The sequence below is a fragment of the Ranitomeya variabilis genome, chromosome 4, assembly GCF_051348905.1.
Source record: "Ranitomeya variabilis isolate aRanVar5 chromosome 4, aRanVar5.hap1, whole genome shotgun sequence".
NCBI classification, from domain to species: domain Eukaryota; kingdom Metazoa; phylum Chordata; class Amphibia; order Anura; family Dendrobatidae; genus Ranitomeya; species Ranitomeya variabilis.
The window spans coordinates 126,913,606-126,930,018 of NC_135235.1; the positions used below are offsets into that span (position 1 = coordinate 126,913,606).

At 45.3% G+C, this 16,413-nt stretch overlaps 1 protein-coding gene across 1 annotated transcript; it reads left to right on the forward strand.

The window, feature by feature from the left end:
- Positions 1–14,769: 14,769 nt before the first annotated feature.
- On the forward strand, positions 14,770–15,745 carry LOC143767757 (uncharacterized). The gene is made up of 3 exons (XM_077256277.1): positions 14,770–14,906; positions 15,348–15,463; positions 15,595–15,745. Exons 1-3 carry the CDS (start codon positions 14,823–14,825, stop codon positions 15,743–15,745), a joined length of 351 nt encoding a protein of 116 aa, XP_077112392.1. The 5' UTR covers positions 14,770–14,822.
- The last annotated feature ends 668 nt before the right edge of the window (positions 15,746–16,413 follow it).

Here is a 16,413-nt window from a genome sequence, read left to right on the forward strand (position 1 = left end):
AATTGTTGGAGGCAAATTGACAGCCAGGAGGGGATGGCATACAGGTATATACTATATACAGGGGAGATGACATACACGTATATATACTATATACAGGAGGAGATGACTTGCAGCTATATATTATATACAGGAGTAGATGACATACAGGTATATACTATATACAGGGGAGATGACATACAGGTATATACTATATACAGGGGAGATGACATACAGGTATATACTATATACAAGGGAGATGACTTACAGGTATATCTAATATATAAAGCTGAATGTGTGTGTGTATGTGTGTATGTGTGTTTGTCCAGGATTGGCATCTGCACCGTCGCAGCTACAGCCACAAAATTTTGCACAGTCACACGTCTGGACCCTGAGAGCGTCATAGGCTATGTATTTTAACCAAACAATTTTGCCCCTATCTACATAATGAGGGAAAAAGTGAAAGGAAAAGTGTTGGAGGCAAATTGACAGCTGCTAGATGTGAACTTAAAATGATGAGGGACTTAAAGAGTGAGAGCGATGGCGCCAAAGAGTTTATACCGTACAGTTGCTAAGGTGGAGCCCCGACATGGGATACTCCCCACACACGGGGATATGAGCACACACACAAAATGCGCCACACACTACCATGTGCTTGAACACATATCACCTTCAGCAAACATTTCACCTCACATACACCAACCTCGCCACATAAAAGTCGAAACACAAAAGTCGCCGCTCAAAACTCACCACGTGCAAAACTCGCCACATGCAAAACTCACCACATGCAAAACTAGGCTCACGCAAAACACGCCACACGTGCAAAACTCACCTCATGGAAAACTCGCCACACGCAAAACTTGCACACTCGGAAAAATTGCCACATGCACAAAAGTTGCAACACATGCAAAGGTGTTGTGAATTCTGCTCTTGGGCTCCCTCCGGTGGTTGTAAGTGGTAGCGCTGCTGTCTCTGAATCACAGCATTTATCAGGTGTGTTCACTTTCTGCTATTGTGACTGGGCTATTTAGTTTGCTTCACCCTTTAGTCAGTGCCAGTTGTCCATTGTTCCTGGAGGATTCACATCTCTGCCTGGTCTCTCCTGCTTTGCAGTTCTTTTCATCAAAGATAAGTTCTGGCCTTGATTTTTTGCTGTCCACATGCTGTGGCCTCATTGTTCAGTTCTTTTCCATGTTTTTTGTCTTGTCCAGCTTGGTCTGTATAAGGATTTGTTTAGCCAAGCTGGTATCTCTGGAGATGCAGATGTACCCTCCATATCTTTAGTTAGCTGTGGAGTTTTTGTATTTTCTGTGGTGGATATTTTCTAGTGTTTTAATACTGACCGCATAGTACTCTGTCCTATCCTTTCTATTTAGCTAGAAGTGGCCTCCTTTGCTAAATTCTGATTTCAGTCTGTGTATGTTTTTTCCCTCTCCTCTCACAGTCAATATTTGTGGGGGGCTACCTATCCTTTGGGAATTTTCTCTGAGGCAAGACAGTTTTCCCTTTTCTATCTCTAGGGGTAATTAGTCCTCCTGCTGTGTCGAGATGTCCAGGGAGTGCTAGGTACATTCCACGGCTACTTCTAGTTGCGGTGTTAAGTTCAGGGTCTGCGGTCAGTACAGGTACCACCTTCTCCAGAGTACGTCTCATGCTGCTCTTAGGCCACCAGATCATAACAATACAACTGGCCATCAATGAGTTAATCGCATCTCAGAAGAAGGGAAGGAAAGTGCTGAGCCATTTTTTTTTCTGTAGTCTGTTGTGTTTTTTTTGTTTTTTTTTCTTCCCTCTTTACCTCTGGGTGGCTCAGGAGTTCGGCGCTGGTATGGATGTTCAGGGATTGGCTTCTCGTGTGGATCAACTTGTTGCTAGAGTACAGGGTATTTCCGATTATATCGTTCAGACTCCGGTTTTAGAGCCTAGAATTCCAACTCCTGATTTGTTTTTTGGAGATAGGTCCAAATTTCTGAGCTTTAAAAATAACTGTAAACTGTTTTTTGCTCTGAAACCCCGTTCCTCTGGTGATCCCATCCAGCAGGTAAAAATTGTTATATCTCTGCTGCGTGGTGACCCCCAGGATTGGGCATTTGCCCTGGAACCTGGGAATCCGGCGTTGCTTAATATAGACACCTTTTTTCAGGCGCTTGGGTTATTGTATGACGAACCTAATTCAGTGGATCATGCTGAGAAGACCTTGTTGGCCCTGTCTCAGGGTCAAGAAGCGGCAGACTCATATTGCCAGAAGTTTAGAAAATGGTCTGTACTGACTAAATGGAATGAGGATGCCTTGGCGACAATCTTCAGAAAGGGTCTTTCTGAATCCGTTAAAGATGTTATGGTGGGGTTCCCCACGCCTGTTGGTCTGAGTGATTCCATGTCTCTGGCCATTCAGATTGATCGGCGCTTGCGCGAGCACAGAGTTGTGCACACTATGGCATTGTCTTCCGAGCGGAGTCCTAAGCCTATACAGTGTGATAGGATTGTGTCTAGAGCTGAACGACAAGGATTCAGACGTCAGAATAGGTTGTGTTTTTACTGCGGCGATTCTGCTCATGTTATTTCTGATTGCCCTAAGCGTACCAAGAGAATCGCTAGTTCTGTTACCATCAGTACTGTACAACCTAAATTTCTGTTATCTGTGACCCTGATCTGCTCATTATCGTCATTTTCTGTCATGGCATTTGTGGATTCAGGCGCCGCTCTAAATTTAATGGACTTAGAATTTGCCAGACGTTGTGGTTTCCCCTTGCAGCCTTTGCAGAGTCCTATTCCTTTGAGGGGCATTGATGCTACACCGTTGGCTAAAAATAAACCACAGTTTTGGACACAGCTGACCATGTGCATGGCGCCACCCCATCAGGAAGATTGCCGTTTTCTGGTGTTGCATAATTTGCATGATGCTATTGTGCTGGGTTTCCCATGGATACAGGTGCATAATCCGGTAATAGATTGGAAATCTATGTCTGTGACTAGTTGTGGTTGTCAGGGGGTTCATGGTGACGTTCCTTTGATGTCAATTGCCTCCTCCCCCTCTTCTGAAATTCCTGAGTTTTTGTCAGATTTCCAGGATGTATTCAATGAGCCCAAGTCCAGTTCCCTTCCACCGCATAGGGACTGTGATTGTGCTATTGACTTGATTCCAGGCTGTAAGTTCCCTAAGGGCCGACTTTTCAACCTGTCTGTGCCAGAACATACTGTCATGCGGAGCTATGTTAAGGAGTCCTTGGAGAAGGGGCATATTCGGCCATCTTCTTCACCATTGGGAGCAGGGTTTTTTTTGTTGCCAAAAAAGATGGCTCCTTGAGACCCTGTATTGATTATCGCCTCTTGAATAAGATCACGGTCAAATTCCAATACCCTTTGCCTTTGCTTTCTGATCTGTTTGCTAGGATTAAGGGGGCTAGTTGGTTTACTAAGATTGACCTTCGAGGGGCATATAATCTTGTTCGTATTAAGCAGGGTGACGAATGGAAAACTGCGTTTAATACGCCCGAAGGCCATTTTGAATACCTTGTGATGCCATTCAGACTCTCTAATGCTCCATCTGTGTTTCAGTCCTTCATGCATGATATATTTCGGAATTATCTTGATAAATTCATGATTGTATATTTGGATGATATTTTGATTTTTTCAGATGATTGGGAGTCTCATGTGAAACAAGTCAGGATGGTATTTCAGATCCTTCGTGATAATGCCTTGTTTGTGAAGGGGTCTAAGTGCCTCTTTGGAGTACAGAAGATTTCTTTTTTGGGCTTCATTTTTTCTCCCTCATCTATAGAAATGGATCCGGTTAAGGTTCAGGCCATTCATGATTGGATCCAGCCCACATCCGTGAAGAGCCTTCAGAAATTTTTGGGCTTTGCTAATTTTTATCGCCGTTTCATTGCCAACTTCTCCAGTGTGGTTAAACCCCTGACCGTTTTGACGAAGAAAGGCGCTGATGTGACGAATTGGTCCTCTGCGGCTGTTTCTGCCTTTCAGGAGCTTAAACGCCGATTTACTTCTGCCCCTGTGTTGCGTCAGCCGGATGTTTCTCTTCCTTTTCAGGTTGAGGTTGACGCTTCTGAGATTGGGGCAGGGGCCGTTTTGTCTCAGAGGAATTCTGATGGTTCCTTGATGAAACCATGTGCCTTCTTTTCTCGAAAGTTTTCGCCTGCGGAATGCAATTATGGTGTCGGCAATCGCGAGTTGTTGGCTATGAAGTGGGCATTTGAGGAGTGGCGACATTGGCTTGAGGGGGCCAAGCACCGTATTGTGGTCTTGACCGATCATAAGAATCTGATTTATCTCGAGTCTGCCAAACGGCTGAATCCTAGACAGGCCCGATGGTCCCTGTTTAACTCCCGTTTTGATTTTGTGGTCTCGTACCTTCCAGGTTCTAAGAATGTTAAGGCTGATGCCCTCTCTAGGAGCTTTTTGCCTGATTCTCCTGGGGTCCTTGAGCCGGTCAGTATTCTGAAGGAAAGGGTGATTCTTTCTGCCATCTCCCCTGATTTATGATGGTTATGGTTCTTCAGGAATTTCAGGCTGATAAACCTGACCGCTGTCCAGTGGGGAAATTGTTTGTTCCTGACAGATGGACTAGTAAAGTGATTTCAGAGGTTCATTGTTCTGTGTTAGCTGGTCATCCTGGGATTTTTGGTACCAGAGATTTGGTTGGTAGGTCCTTTTGGTGGCCTTCTTTGTCACGGGATGTGCGTTCTTTTGTGCAGTCCTGTGGGACTTGTGCGCAGGCCAAGCCTTGCTGTTCCCGCACTAGTGGGTTGCTTTTGCCTTTGCCGGTCCCTGAGAGGCCTTGGACGCATATTTCTATGGATTTTATTTCGGATCTTCCGGTTTCCCAGAAGATGTCAGTTATCTGGGTGGTTTGTGACCGGTTTTCTAAGATGGTTCATTTGGTACCTTTGCCTAAGTTGCCTTCCTCTTCTGATTTGGTTCCGTTGTTTTTTCAGCATGTGGTTCGTTTGCATGGCATTCCGGAGAATATTGTGTCCGATAGAGGTTCCCAGTTTGTTTCTAGGTTTTGGCGGGCCTTTTGTGCTAGGCTGGGCATTGATTTGTCTTTTTCTTCTGCATTTCATCCTCAGACAAATAGCCAAACCGAGCGAACTAATCAGACTTTGGAAACTTATTTGAGATGCTTTGTGTCTGCTGATCAGGATGATTGGGTGGCTTTCTTGCCATTGGCTGAGTTTGCCCTTAATAATCGGGCTAATTCTGCTACCTTGGTTTCACCCTTCTTTTGTAACTCTGGTTTTCATCCTCGTTTTTCTTTGGGGCAGGTTGAGCCTTCTGATTGTCCTGGAGTGGACTCTGTGGTTGACAGGTTGCAGCAAATTTGGGCTCATGTTGTTGACAATTTGGTGTTGTCTCAGGAGGGGGCTCAGCATTTTGCTAACCGTCGTCGGTGTGTTGGTTCCCGGCTTCGGGTTGGGGATTTGGTCTGGTTGTCTTCCCGTCATGTCCCTATGAAGGTTTCTTCCCCTAAGTTTAAGCCTCGGTTTATTGGCCCTTATAGGATTTCTGAGATTATCAATCCTGTGTCTTTTCGTTTGGCCCTTCCGGCCTCTTTTTCCATCCATAATATTTTTCATAGATCTTTGTTGCAGAAATATGTGGTGCCCGTTGTTCCCTCTGTTGATCCTCCTGCCCCGGTGTTGATTGATGGGGAGTTGGAGTATGTGGTTGAGAAGATTTTGGATTCTCGTTTTTCGACGCGGAAACTTCAGTATCTTGTCAAATGGAAGGGTTATGGCCAGGAGAATAATTCTTGGGTTGTTGCCTCCGATGTTCATGCTGATGATTTGGTTCGTGCCTTTCATTTGGCACGTCGGGATCGGCCTGGGGGCTCTGGTGAGGGTTCGGTGACCCCTCCTCAAGGGGGGGGTACTGTTGTGAATTCTGCTCTTGGGCTCCCTCCGGTGGTTGTAAGTGGTAGCGCTGCTGTCTCTGAATCACAGCATTTATCAGGTGTGTTCACTTTCTGCAATTGTGACTGGGCTATTTAGTCTTGCTTCACCCTTTAGTCAGTGCCAGTTGTCCATTGTTCCTGGAGGATTCACATCTCTGCCTGGTCTCTCCTGCTTTGCAGTTCTTTTCATCAAAGATAAGTTCTGGCCTTGATTTTTTGCTGTCCACATGCTGTGGCCTTATTGTTCAGTTCTTTTCCATGTTTTTTGTCTTGTCCAGCTTGGTCTGTATAAGGATTTGTTTAGCCAAGCTGGTATCTCTGGAGATGCAGATGTACCCTCCATATCTTTAGTTAGCTGTGGAGTTTTTGTATTTTCTGTGGTGGATATTTTCTAGTGTTTTAATACTGACCGCATAGTACTCTGTCCTATCCTTTCTATTTAGCTAGAAGTGGCCTCCTTTGCTAAATTCTGATTTCAGTCTGTGTATGTTTTTTCCCTCTCCTCTCACAGTCAATATTTGTGAGGGGCTGCCTATCCTTTGGGAATTTTCTCTGGGGCAAGATAGTTTTCCCTTTTCTATCTCTAGGGGTAATTAGTCCTCCGGCTGTGTCGAGATGTCCAGGGAGTGCTAGGTACATTCCACGGCTACTTCTAGTTGCGGTGTTAAGTTCAGGGTCTGCGGTCAGTACAGGTACCACCTTCTCCAGAGTACATCTCATGCTGCTCTTAGGCCACCAGATCATAACACAAAGGTTGCCTCACACAAAACTTGTACATACTCAAAACGCACCACACATAAAACTCGCCACGCGCAAAACTCGCCATGCGCAAAACTTGCTGCACACAACTTGCTACACTAACCTGTCACATGCAACTCGACACACAAAAAGTTGCTACATGCATGTCGCCACACAAAACTCATCTCACAAAAGTCACTACATGCATGTCACCACACGCAACTCAACACACACAACTTGACACATGAAACTCGCCCTAAAACACACACAAGTCTGATATTATCCTTCAAAAATAAAAATCTGATTAATAAGCAGACAAACTACAAGAGCAACAACTGTACCATATAGGAAATACGGCAGCTGTCAGTCACATGACCTGCCTATTATGTATATGTGTGAGCTAATATATACTGCCAGGGGGGAGGGCTTCCTGTTGGCTGGGGATTTATCAGGCTGCCAATTTAGCTTACAAATACTGAGTTAAAAATACTGAGCAAATATTGTGTGAACGAGGTCTAATACAGGAGGAGATGACACACAGATATATACTATATACAGGAGGAGATGTCACACAGGTATATACTATATACAGGGGAGATGACACACACATATATACTATATACAGGGGAGATGACACACAGGTATATACTATATACAGGAGGAGATGACACATAGGTATATACAATATACAGGAGGAGATGACATACAGCAGGTATATACTAGTTACAGGGGAGATGACATACAGGTATATACTATATACAGGAGATGACATACAGGTGTATACTATATATAAGGGAGATGACAAACATGAATATACTGAGGGGAAAATGAGAGGTGTGAGGTTAAAATGAGGGGTGTGAGGTGAAAATGAAAAGGCGTGAGTGCAAAATGAGAGGAGTGAGGGAAAATAGTGGAGTGATCAGAAAATGAGAGATGTGAGGTCGAAATGACAAGTGTTAGGGGGGAATGAAAGGAGTAAGGGGGAATATAAGAGGAGTGAGGAGAAAAATGAGAGGTGTGAGGGGGAAAATGAGAGGCGTGATGGGAAAATAAGAGAAGTGAGGTGCTATAACTAACCACAGATATTTGCTAGGCCCAGGCAACGCCGGGCTCCTCAGCTAGTCTCTATATAAAGACCAGTATTGATATTACTGCCATATGGTCAGTGGTAGATACCAGCCCTACAGAACATATAAGAGATCACAGCAGGGGCTGGCTGACACTTTTCAGCCTGGGGGGCAATCACAAGGCAGTGGCCCTGGAGTTGCAGTCACCCACCTTTGCCCTGCTTATCACTGGTTGCTGCATTAAAGCAACAGAGAAAACAGGCTTTAAAAACAGGCTTGTACATAGATAAATAAATAGAATTAGGGTATGTGCACACGTCAGGATTTCTTGCAGAAATTTCCTGAAGAAAACCGGAAATTTTCTGCAAGAAATCCGCATTTTTTTTGCGTTTCTTTCCCGTTTTTTTCGCTTTTTTTAGCATTTTGCAAGCATAATTAGCTTGCAGAATGCTAAAGTTTTCCAAGCGATCGGTAGCATCGCTTGGAAAACTGACTGAGTGACAGGTTGGTCACACTTGTCAAACATACTGTTTGACAAGGGTGACCAACTTTTTACTATAGATGCTGCTTATGCAGCATCAATAGTAAAAAGATATCATGTTAAAAATAATAAAAAATTTTTTAAAAAATGGTTATACTCACTCCCTGCAGACAGCCGATCTCCTCAGCGGCGTCCGTTCCTATAGATGGTGCGTGCAGGACCTTGGATGACGTCGCGGTCACATGAGCGGTCACATGAGCGTTCACGTGACCAATCACAAGACAGCAACGTCATCGCAGGTCCTTCACACAGAGCATCTATAGGAACGGAAGAGAGAGCATGCAGCGCTGAGAGGTGGGAACACTCCGGGGGCCATCGAAGGTGAGTATATGACTATTTTTTATTTTAACTCTTTTTTTTTTACCAATTATATGGTGCCCAGTCCGTGGAGGAGAGTCTCCTCTCCTCCACCCTGGGTACCAACCGCACATAATCTGCTTACTTCCCGCATGGTGTGCACAGCCCCGTGTGGGAAGTAAGCAGATCAATGCATTCCTAGGTGTGCGGAATCCCTGCAATTCCGCAAATTTAATGACCATGTTGCTTTTTTTTCCGCGATGCGGAAAAAAATGCAACATTTGCACAAAAAATGCGGAATACCCTGAAAATAATGGGAGGCATATGTTAGCGTTTTTTTCGCGTTTTTATCACATTTTTATAGCGAAAAAACGCGAAAAAAACGCGAAAAATACTGAACGTGTGCACATGGCCTGAAGCTTGCTGCATAGATATGGGAGCAGAAGCAAGCTTACTGCATACATAGATACTGTAACATAAGCAAGCAGACTACAAAGACACCAGGATGGATTACTATGTAGATAAGGGAGCAGAACCGACCTTACTAGAGAGATATGGGAGCAGAACCGAGCTTACTACAGAGCTATGGGAGCAGAACCGAGCTTACTACAGAGATAAGGGAGCAGAACTGAGCTTACTGCAGAGATATGGGAGCAGAACAGAGCTTACTACAGAGCTATGGGAGCAGAACCGAGCTTACTACAGAGATATGGGAGCAGAACAGAGCTTACTACAGAGCTATGGGAGCAGAACCGAGCTTACTACAGAGACATGGGAGCAGAACCGAGCTTACTACAGTGATAATGGAGAGCAACTGAGCTTAATACTACAGAGATAAGGGAGCAGAACTGAGCTTACTACAGAGATAAGGAAGCAGAACCAAGCTTACTACAGATATAATGGAGCAGAACGCATATGCATATGGTACCAGAATCTACTACATCGATACAGTACCAGAACCAAGCTTATCGCTAAGATATGGTACCATAACCGAGATTACTTACAAACATACATATATCTCTAGAAACACTGACAAGTAAACACACAGTATGGCAGGGACATTGCTAAGGTTCTAAAAGATCAGGACTCCAAGCCCCAAATTGCATGTCTCTCCATCTAACCCCCTATAGCCATTAAAAGAGGATCTATACATATATAATTACAGTATACCACTGTTTCTAACCAAAAACATACAATGCAAAGACCAATATTATTAATTAAAATTACTACTATAAAAGGCCCAAACAATAAAACTACTCAATGTCCACCACCATCACCACTACACAGCGAATACATAATATAATATAATAGGACCATTACCTCTACATACCAAAACACTATACAGAGACCAATGACACCACCATACACCTTCTACTACATAATGACTGAAACAAATGTAGCTGTTACTTAATAAAAAAAGAAAAAAAGACATTACTATGATTACTCCCTCCCCCCAAAATTAAAGTGTCTCATAGAAAGTATTAATCCCCCCACTGTGCAAAGGCCTGTATGCTTCTTTGAAGGATATAATATCCCATGTGCCCCCTTCCAGCAACGAATACCCTTGAGTGTCCATTTCAAGTTAACAATGTCCCCACCCAAAAAAAAATACTGGAACCTGAGTGCCCCTATCAAAACTATTAATGTCCCCATTTATAACAAATAATGTCCTGAGTGCCCACACAGCTTGGCCTATACAGAATGATGGTCTTAAGGTACCGTCACATTAAGCGACGCTGCAGCGATATCGACAACGATGCCGATCGCTGCAGCGTTGCTGTGTGGTCGCTGGAGAGCTGTCACACAGACAGCTCTCCAGTGACCAACGATGCCGAAGTCCCCTGGTAACCAGGGTAAACATCGGGTTACTAAGCGCAGGGCCGTTATCGTTGCAAAGTCGTTTAGTGTGAAGGTACCTTTACAGCCCCCAATACACAATATGGTGGTCCCTAAAGCCCTTTATTATACATTGAGGACCTCATAGCTCCCCATATAGTAAAAAGGCTACATAGCCCCTATATACAATGTGATGTCCCCACTGCCCCCATTATATAGTATGATGGGCCACACTGCCCCCTGTATATAGTATCATTCTCCCCACGGCCCCTCTATATGGCCCCAGTTTTCACCACATATATAGTATGATGGCCCTAGTTCTCCCAGTTCTCCCATATATATAGAAGGATGGCCCCAGTTCCCCCATATATATATAGCAGGATGGCCCCAGTTCCCCCATATATGTAGTAGGATGGCCCCAGTTCCCCCATATACTGTGTATAGTAGGATGGTCCCATTTCCCCCATATATAGTAGGATGGTCCCAGTTCCCCCATATATATTAGGATGGCCCCAGTTCCCCCATATATATATATAGTAGGATGGCCCCAGTTCCCCCATATATATAGTAGGATGGTCCCAGTTCCCCCATATATATAGTAGGATGGTCCCAGTTCCCCATATATATAATAGGATGGCCCCAGTTCTCCCATGTATATACTAAGATGGCCCCAGCAATACATGCGGCCGCATGCTGCACTCCTGAGTGACGGCGGCAATGCCAGGTATTAACATTTGAGACTCTACCATATTTCTTGCATGTGTGATCCTGGCCTTAGGCCTTGCGAGTGTGATGCGAGAAACTCACGCGAGTCTCTCGCATCAAATTCCCCCATGTATAATATGATGGCCCCAGTTCCCCCATATATATATTTATATAGTATGATGGCCCCAGTTCCTCCATAGATAGTGTGATGGCCCCAGTTCCTCCACATATAAAGTATGATGGCCCCAGCCCCCATATATGCAGTATTACAGTATGATGACGCCTGTTCCAACCATATATAAAGTATGATGGCCCCAGCCACCGGCAAATTTTAGGCCACGCCTCTGGCCACACCCATTCATGACTAGTCACACCCATATCCACGTCCCAACCACATCCATTTAGCACTGCTGATCACACTGTTTTATAAAGAATAATTATAAACAAAAAAATATGGCCACAGTGCTCCATACTGTATATTGGCTGCACATGATGCTCCATACTGTATATTGACCGCACATGATGCTCCATACTGTATAATGACCGCACATGATGATTCATACTGTATATTGACCGCACATGATGCTCCATACTGTATAATGACCGCACATGATGCTCCATACTGTATAATGGCCACACATGATGCTCCATACTGTATAATGGCCACACATGATGCTCCATACTGTATAATGACCGCACATGATGCTCCATACTGTATAATGACTGCACATGATGCTCCATACTGTATAATGGCCGCACATGATGCTCCATAGTGTTTAAAAGTTTAAAATGGGGCCCCAAATGCTAGCATATTGCACATCATACAGAAGCATTTCGGTTGTATTTACCTGCGCTGATCTCAGGCCGCTAAACGAGTGTGATCGACAATACTGAAGTCATGGACGCTTGTTTCCCTGCCTCTTTCCACCATCTGAGAAAGAATGAAGGGGACAGAACGATCACTAATAGATCACTACAGATCACCATACAGCATCATGTTATCAGCAGCATATCTACAGTTTACACCGGCGATGTGCTGCTGAGAACAAGGATTTTTATTCCAGCATAAACAATCCAATCACCCAATGAATATGCAGCATTTTGCTTGTTAGTATAATACACACCATAGTCCTCTATATAGTATTATACACTTCCCATAGTCCTCCATATAGTATTATACACTTCCCATAGTCCTCCATATAGTATACAGCACTGACCACAGTAGTATACAGCACTGACCACAGTAGTATACAGCACTGACCACAGTAGTGTACAGCAGAGCCCACAGTAGTGTACAGCACAGGCCACAGTAGTGTACAGCACAGGCCACAGTAGTGTACAGCACAGGCCACAGTAGTGTACAGCAGAGCCCACAGTAGTATACAGCAGAGCCCACAGTAGTATACAACAGAGCCCACAGTAGTATACAGCAGAGCCCACAGTAGTGCCCACAGTAGTATACAGCAGAGCCCACAGTAGTATACAGCAGAGACCACAGTAGTATACAGCAGAGACCACAGCAGTATACAGCAGAGCCCACAGTAACAGCACAGGGCTCAGTAGTATACAGCAGAGCCCACAGTAGTATACAGCAGAGCCCACAGTAGTATACAGCAGAGCCCACAGTAGTGTACAGCAGAGCCCACAGTAGTGTACAGCAGAGCCCACAGTAGTGTACAGCAGAGCCCACAGTAGTATACAGCAGAGCCCACAGTGGTATACAGCAGAGCCCACAGTAGTATACAGCAGAGCCCACAGTAGTATACAGCAGAGCCCACAGTAGTATACAGCAGAGCCCACAGTAACAGCAGAGGGCTCAGTAGTATACAGCAGAACTCACAATAGTATACAGCATGCTCATTCCCCCTTCCCTCCCCTCTCCTCCCCTCCCCTCTCCTCCCCTCCCCTCCTCTCCTGAGAATGGCCCCACAGTCCAGTAAAAAAACAAAAACAAAACACAAGCTCCTCACCCCTCCACACGTGCCCGCGCTGCGCGCTGCTCCCTGCTCCTGTCACTGTCAGTGGCTGCCGCTGCTCTGCCTGGGACACAGTGAGTGCGCGCGCACCCGCTGTGTCAAAGGCAGAGCGGGGAATGATGGGAGAGGGGGCGTCGTCAGGTGATGCTCTCTCCTCCATCATTGCATTGAACTGTACCGGCAGAAGCCGGTATAGTTCAATGCGGCAGTGGAGTCGGCGCTGGCGGCAGGCGGGCCCCCCTGCCTCACAGGGGCCCCATAGCGGCTGCATGACTTGCCGCTAGCTGGGGGGCCCTGGGGGAGTGGGGGCCCCAGGCAGCTGCCAGGTCTGCCTGCCCCTAACGCCGGCCCTGCCTGCAAGGGCCCCCCTCCACCTCCGGGCCCCGGTGCGGCTGCACCGGTTGAACCGGCGGTGGGTCCGCCCCTGGCTTGCAATATATTTAAAAGATAAAAACTTTCACGGGAGTACTTGTTTAACTGGGAAAAGCTATCCTTGATAAGATCCTGGGTCCCCCAAAGACTTTGTCCTTAACCCCTTTCTGACATCGAGCGTAATAATACGCCGATGTCAAACACCCTCCCTTTGATGCATGCTACGGTGGTGATCCCACATCTTTTTTCGGCACGTCAGCTGTTTTGAGCAAAACAAAAAACAACTGTGGGATTGCACTTTTTTTTGCAATTTCACCGCACTTGGATTTTTTTTCCCCATATTTCCAGTATAGGATATGTTAAATCCAATGATGTCATTCAAAAGTAAAACTTGTCCCGCAAAGAACAAGCCCTCACATGGCCATATTGACGGAAAATAAAAAAAGTTATGGCTCTGGGAAGAAGGGGAGCAAAAACGAAAATGCAAAAACAAAAAAACTCCGGCCATAAAGCGGTTAATAGATCTTAGTTTTTAAACCTCTTTAATAGATATTAAATTTAATTATCTTGAGTCCTCAAGCGCTCCTTTTTTGGAGGAAGTAACAATCGTCAAAATCAATTATAGGCACTTTGTGATTTTTAGCTACAATATTAGAAGTACTGCAGGAGGGAGAGATGTAGACAATAAAGATAAGGCAGAATGGATTTTATCTCTCATTTGGGATTTTATTTCTTCAAAAAAATCAAACGTTTCATGCTTAACCATCTAATCAGAATGTAATCGTTCTGAACAAATCACAATTTTTTTTTTAAAATCTTTGATTTAGTGGTGTTGAATAGATTGTTTTGTCCCTGAAGGTTCAGAATAATACAGGAAAGAAACGTATATAAACCCACTGCGGATCACAGACCTAAGATTAGTATGTGTCACCTAGATGAATTATGTGCATTATACTGCACTGAAAATCATGTTACAAAAATATAGTCCATTGCCCTTGCATAGGGGCCCTCTTAGGCCCTTCATCTGAAATCACTGAGGATGGCAGGTACCATAGTGACAATTAAACTTACGGTAATCATTTCTGAATTGAGCCTTCATTGGCTAGTGCTGGGAAAGATCTCCGCTGGGGTAAGCTGTCCTGCAGTTACCTGGTCATAGCCATCAACAGCAAGAAGAAAAGGCAAGGCAAAGACTCAGGGTATGTGCACACATTCAGGATTTTGTGCAGAATTTCCTGAGATTTTCCTGAGGAAAATCTGGCACCACTCCCAGGAAATCCGCATGCGTTTTTTGTACATTTTTTCAAACACATAAAGTTCGTTGAAAAAAAAACACCTCCCATGAGGTCATTTCCTGGTCCAACCCCTCTTCTCCATTTTGCTTCCTTGTTGGATTCAACATGCCGCACCATCGTCTTACTCCACAACAGAACCGGCTACTGTTGCATACGGCACTGCTTTTGCTGCACCACCACAGCGATCTGGTAAGATAATGTCATTAGATGTGAACACTTTGCGTATTAGGCTGGGTTCACACTGTGTACAGCAGCCCGTTCAACACATACGTTAACGGGCTGCTGACTTTGGCACATTGCTAGTGCAGATAGAGCATCTGCTAGCTCTATCTGCGCTAGCAGTGACGGACCCGGCAACGCTGCAGTCCGAGTCTCGGGGTCCGACCGTCACTCAAATGACGGCACATGGCTAGCGATGCGTCCGACATAGGAGTCAATGGCGGCGCTAGCGGACTACGTTTCACCGCGTTATGCAGTGGTGTAACGAAGTCCGTCAAACGGACTGGGGGAACGCAATTTGAACCCAGCCTTAGGCTGCGGAGATGCCGAGTTTATGACGCTGCGGATTGGCAGCAGTTTTCCATGTATTGTACAGTTCCATGTAATAACACATACTGTATTCTCCCATAGGAGCAATCTCGGAGAAGAAGGAATAGCAGACGACAAAAATGGATGTGGGTTCATCCCATTATTCAGGAACGGGAGGAAAAGGGACACTTCCATGTTCTTTACTGTGATTTAAGGAGGTAAGATATAGGGAGAAATGGTATATTGACAGCTGAGTTTATTTGTAACTTTTTATTGGTAAATACAACGTACATTATGTGTGTGTTTAAAATTATTTTAATTTAAAAAAAATTTTCCTTTTTATTTTCAGCTTTCCAGATAAATTTACTCAGTTTTGCCGGCTTTCCATTGAGGCATTTGATCGTCTTCTAATTCTTCTTGGTCCACACCTCAGTTATGAAGATACGGTCATGCGAAGAGCAATCTCTGCAGAGGAAAGGCTGCTCATCACCTTGCAGTAAGGCCTTGCTGCGAGTGCCCCCCTAAATGCTGCCACAATGCTGACAGTTCCCCCATAATGCTGCCGCAATGCTGCGAGTGCCCCCATAATGCTGCCACAATACTGCCAGTTCCCCCATAATGCTGCCACAATGCGGCGAGTGCCCCCATAATGGTGCCACAATGCTGCGAGTACCCCCTTAATGCTGCCACAATGCTGCCAGTTTCCCTCATAATGCTGCCGCTATTGTGCCAGTTCCCCCATAATACTGCCACAATGCTGCCAGTTCCCCCATAATGCTGCCGCAATGCTGCGAGTGCCCCCATAATTCTGCCACAATGCTGCCAGTTCCCCCATAATGCTGCCGCAATGCTGCGAGTGCCCCCATAATGCTGCCACAATGCTGCCAGTTTCCCTCATAATGCTGCTGCTATTGTGCCAGTTCCCCCACAATACGGCCACAATGCTGCCAGTTCCCCCATAATGCTGCCGCAATGCTGCGAGTGCCCCCATAATGCTGCCACAATGCTGCCAGTTTCCCTAATAATGCTGCCGCAATGCTGCGAGTGCCCCCATAATGCTGCCAGAATGCTGCCAGTTCCCCCATAATGCTGCCGCAATGCTGCAAGTGCCCCCATAATGCTGCCACAATGCTGCCAGTTTCCCTCATAATGCTGCCGCAATGCTGCA

What these genes read in the sequence shown, in the direction of transcription:
- LOC143767757 (XM_077256277.1), top strand. Translation starts at nt 14,823, where the DNA reads ATGCCGCACCATCGTCTTACTCCACAACAGAACCGGCTACTGTTGCAT. An exon ending in TGCACCACCACAGCGATCTG is followed by an intron (nt 14,907 to 15,347) that starts GTAAGATAATGT and finishes ATTCTCCCATAG; the next exon opens with GAGCAATCTCGGAGAAGAAG. An exon ending in CTTTACTGTGATTTAAGGAG is followed by an intron (nt 15,464 to 15,594) that starts GTAAGATATAGG and finishes TTTTATTTTCAG; the next exon opens with CTTTCCAGATAAATTTACTC.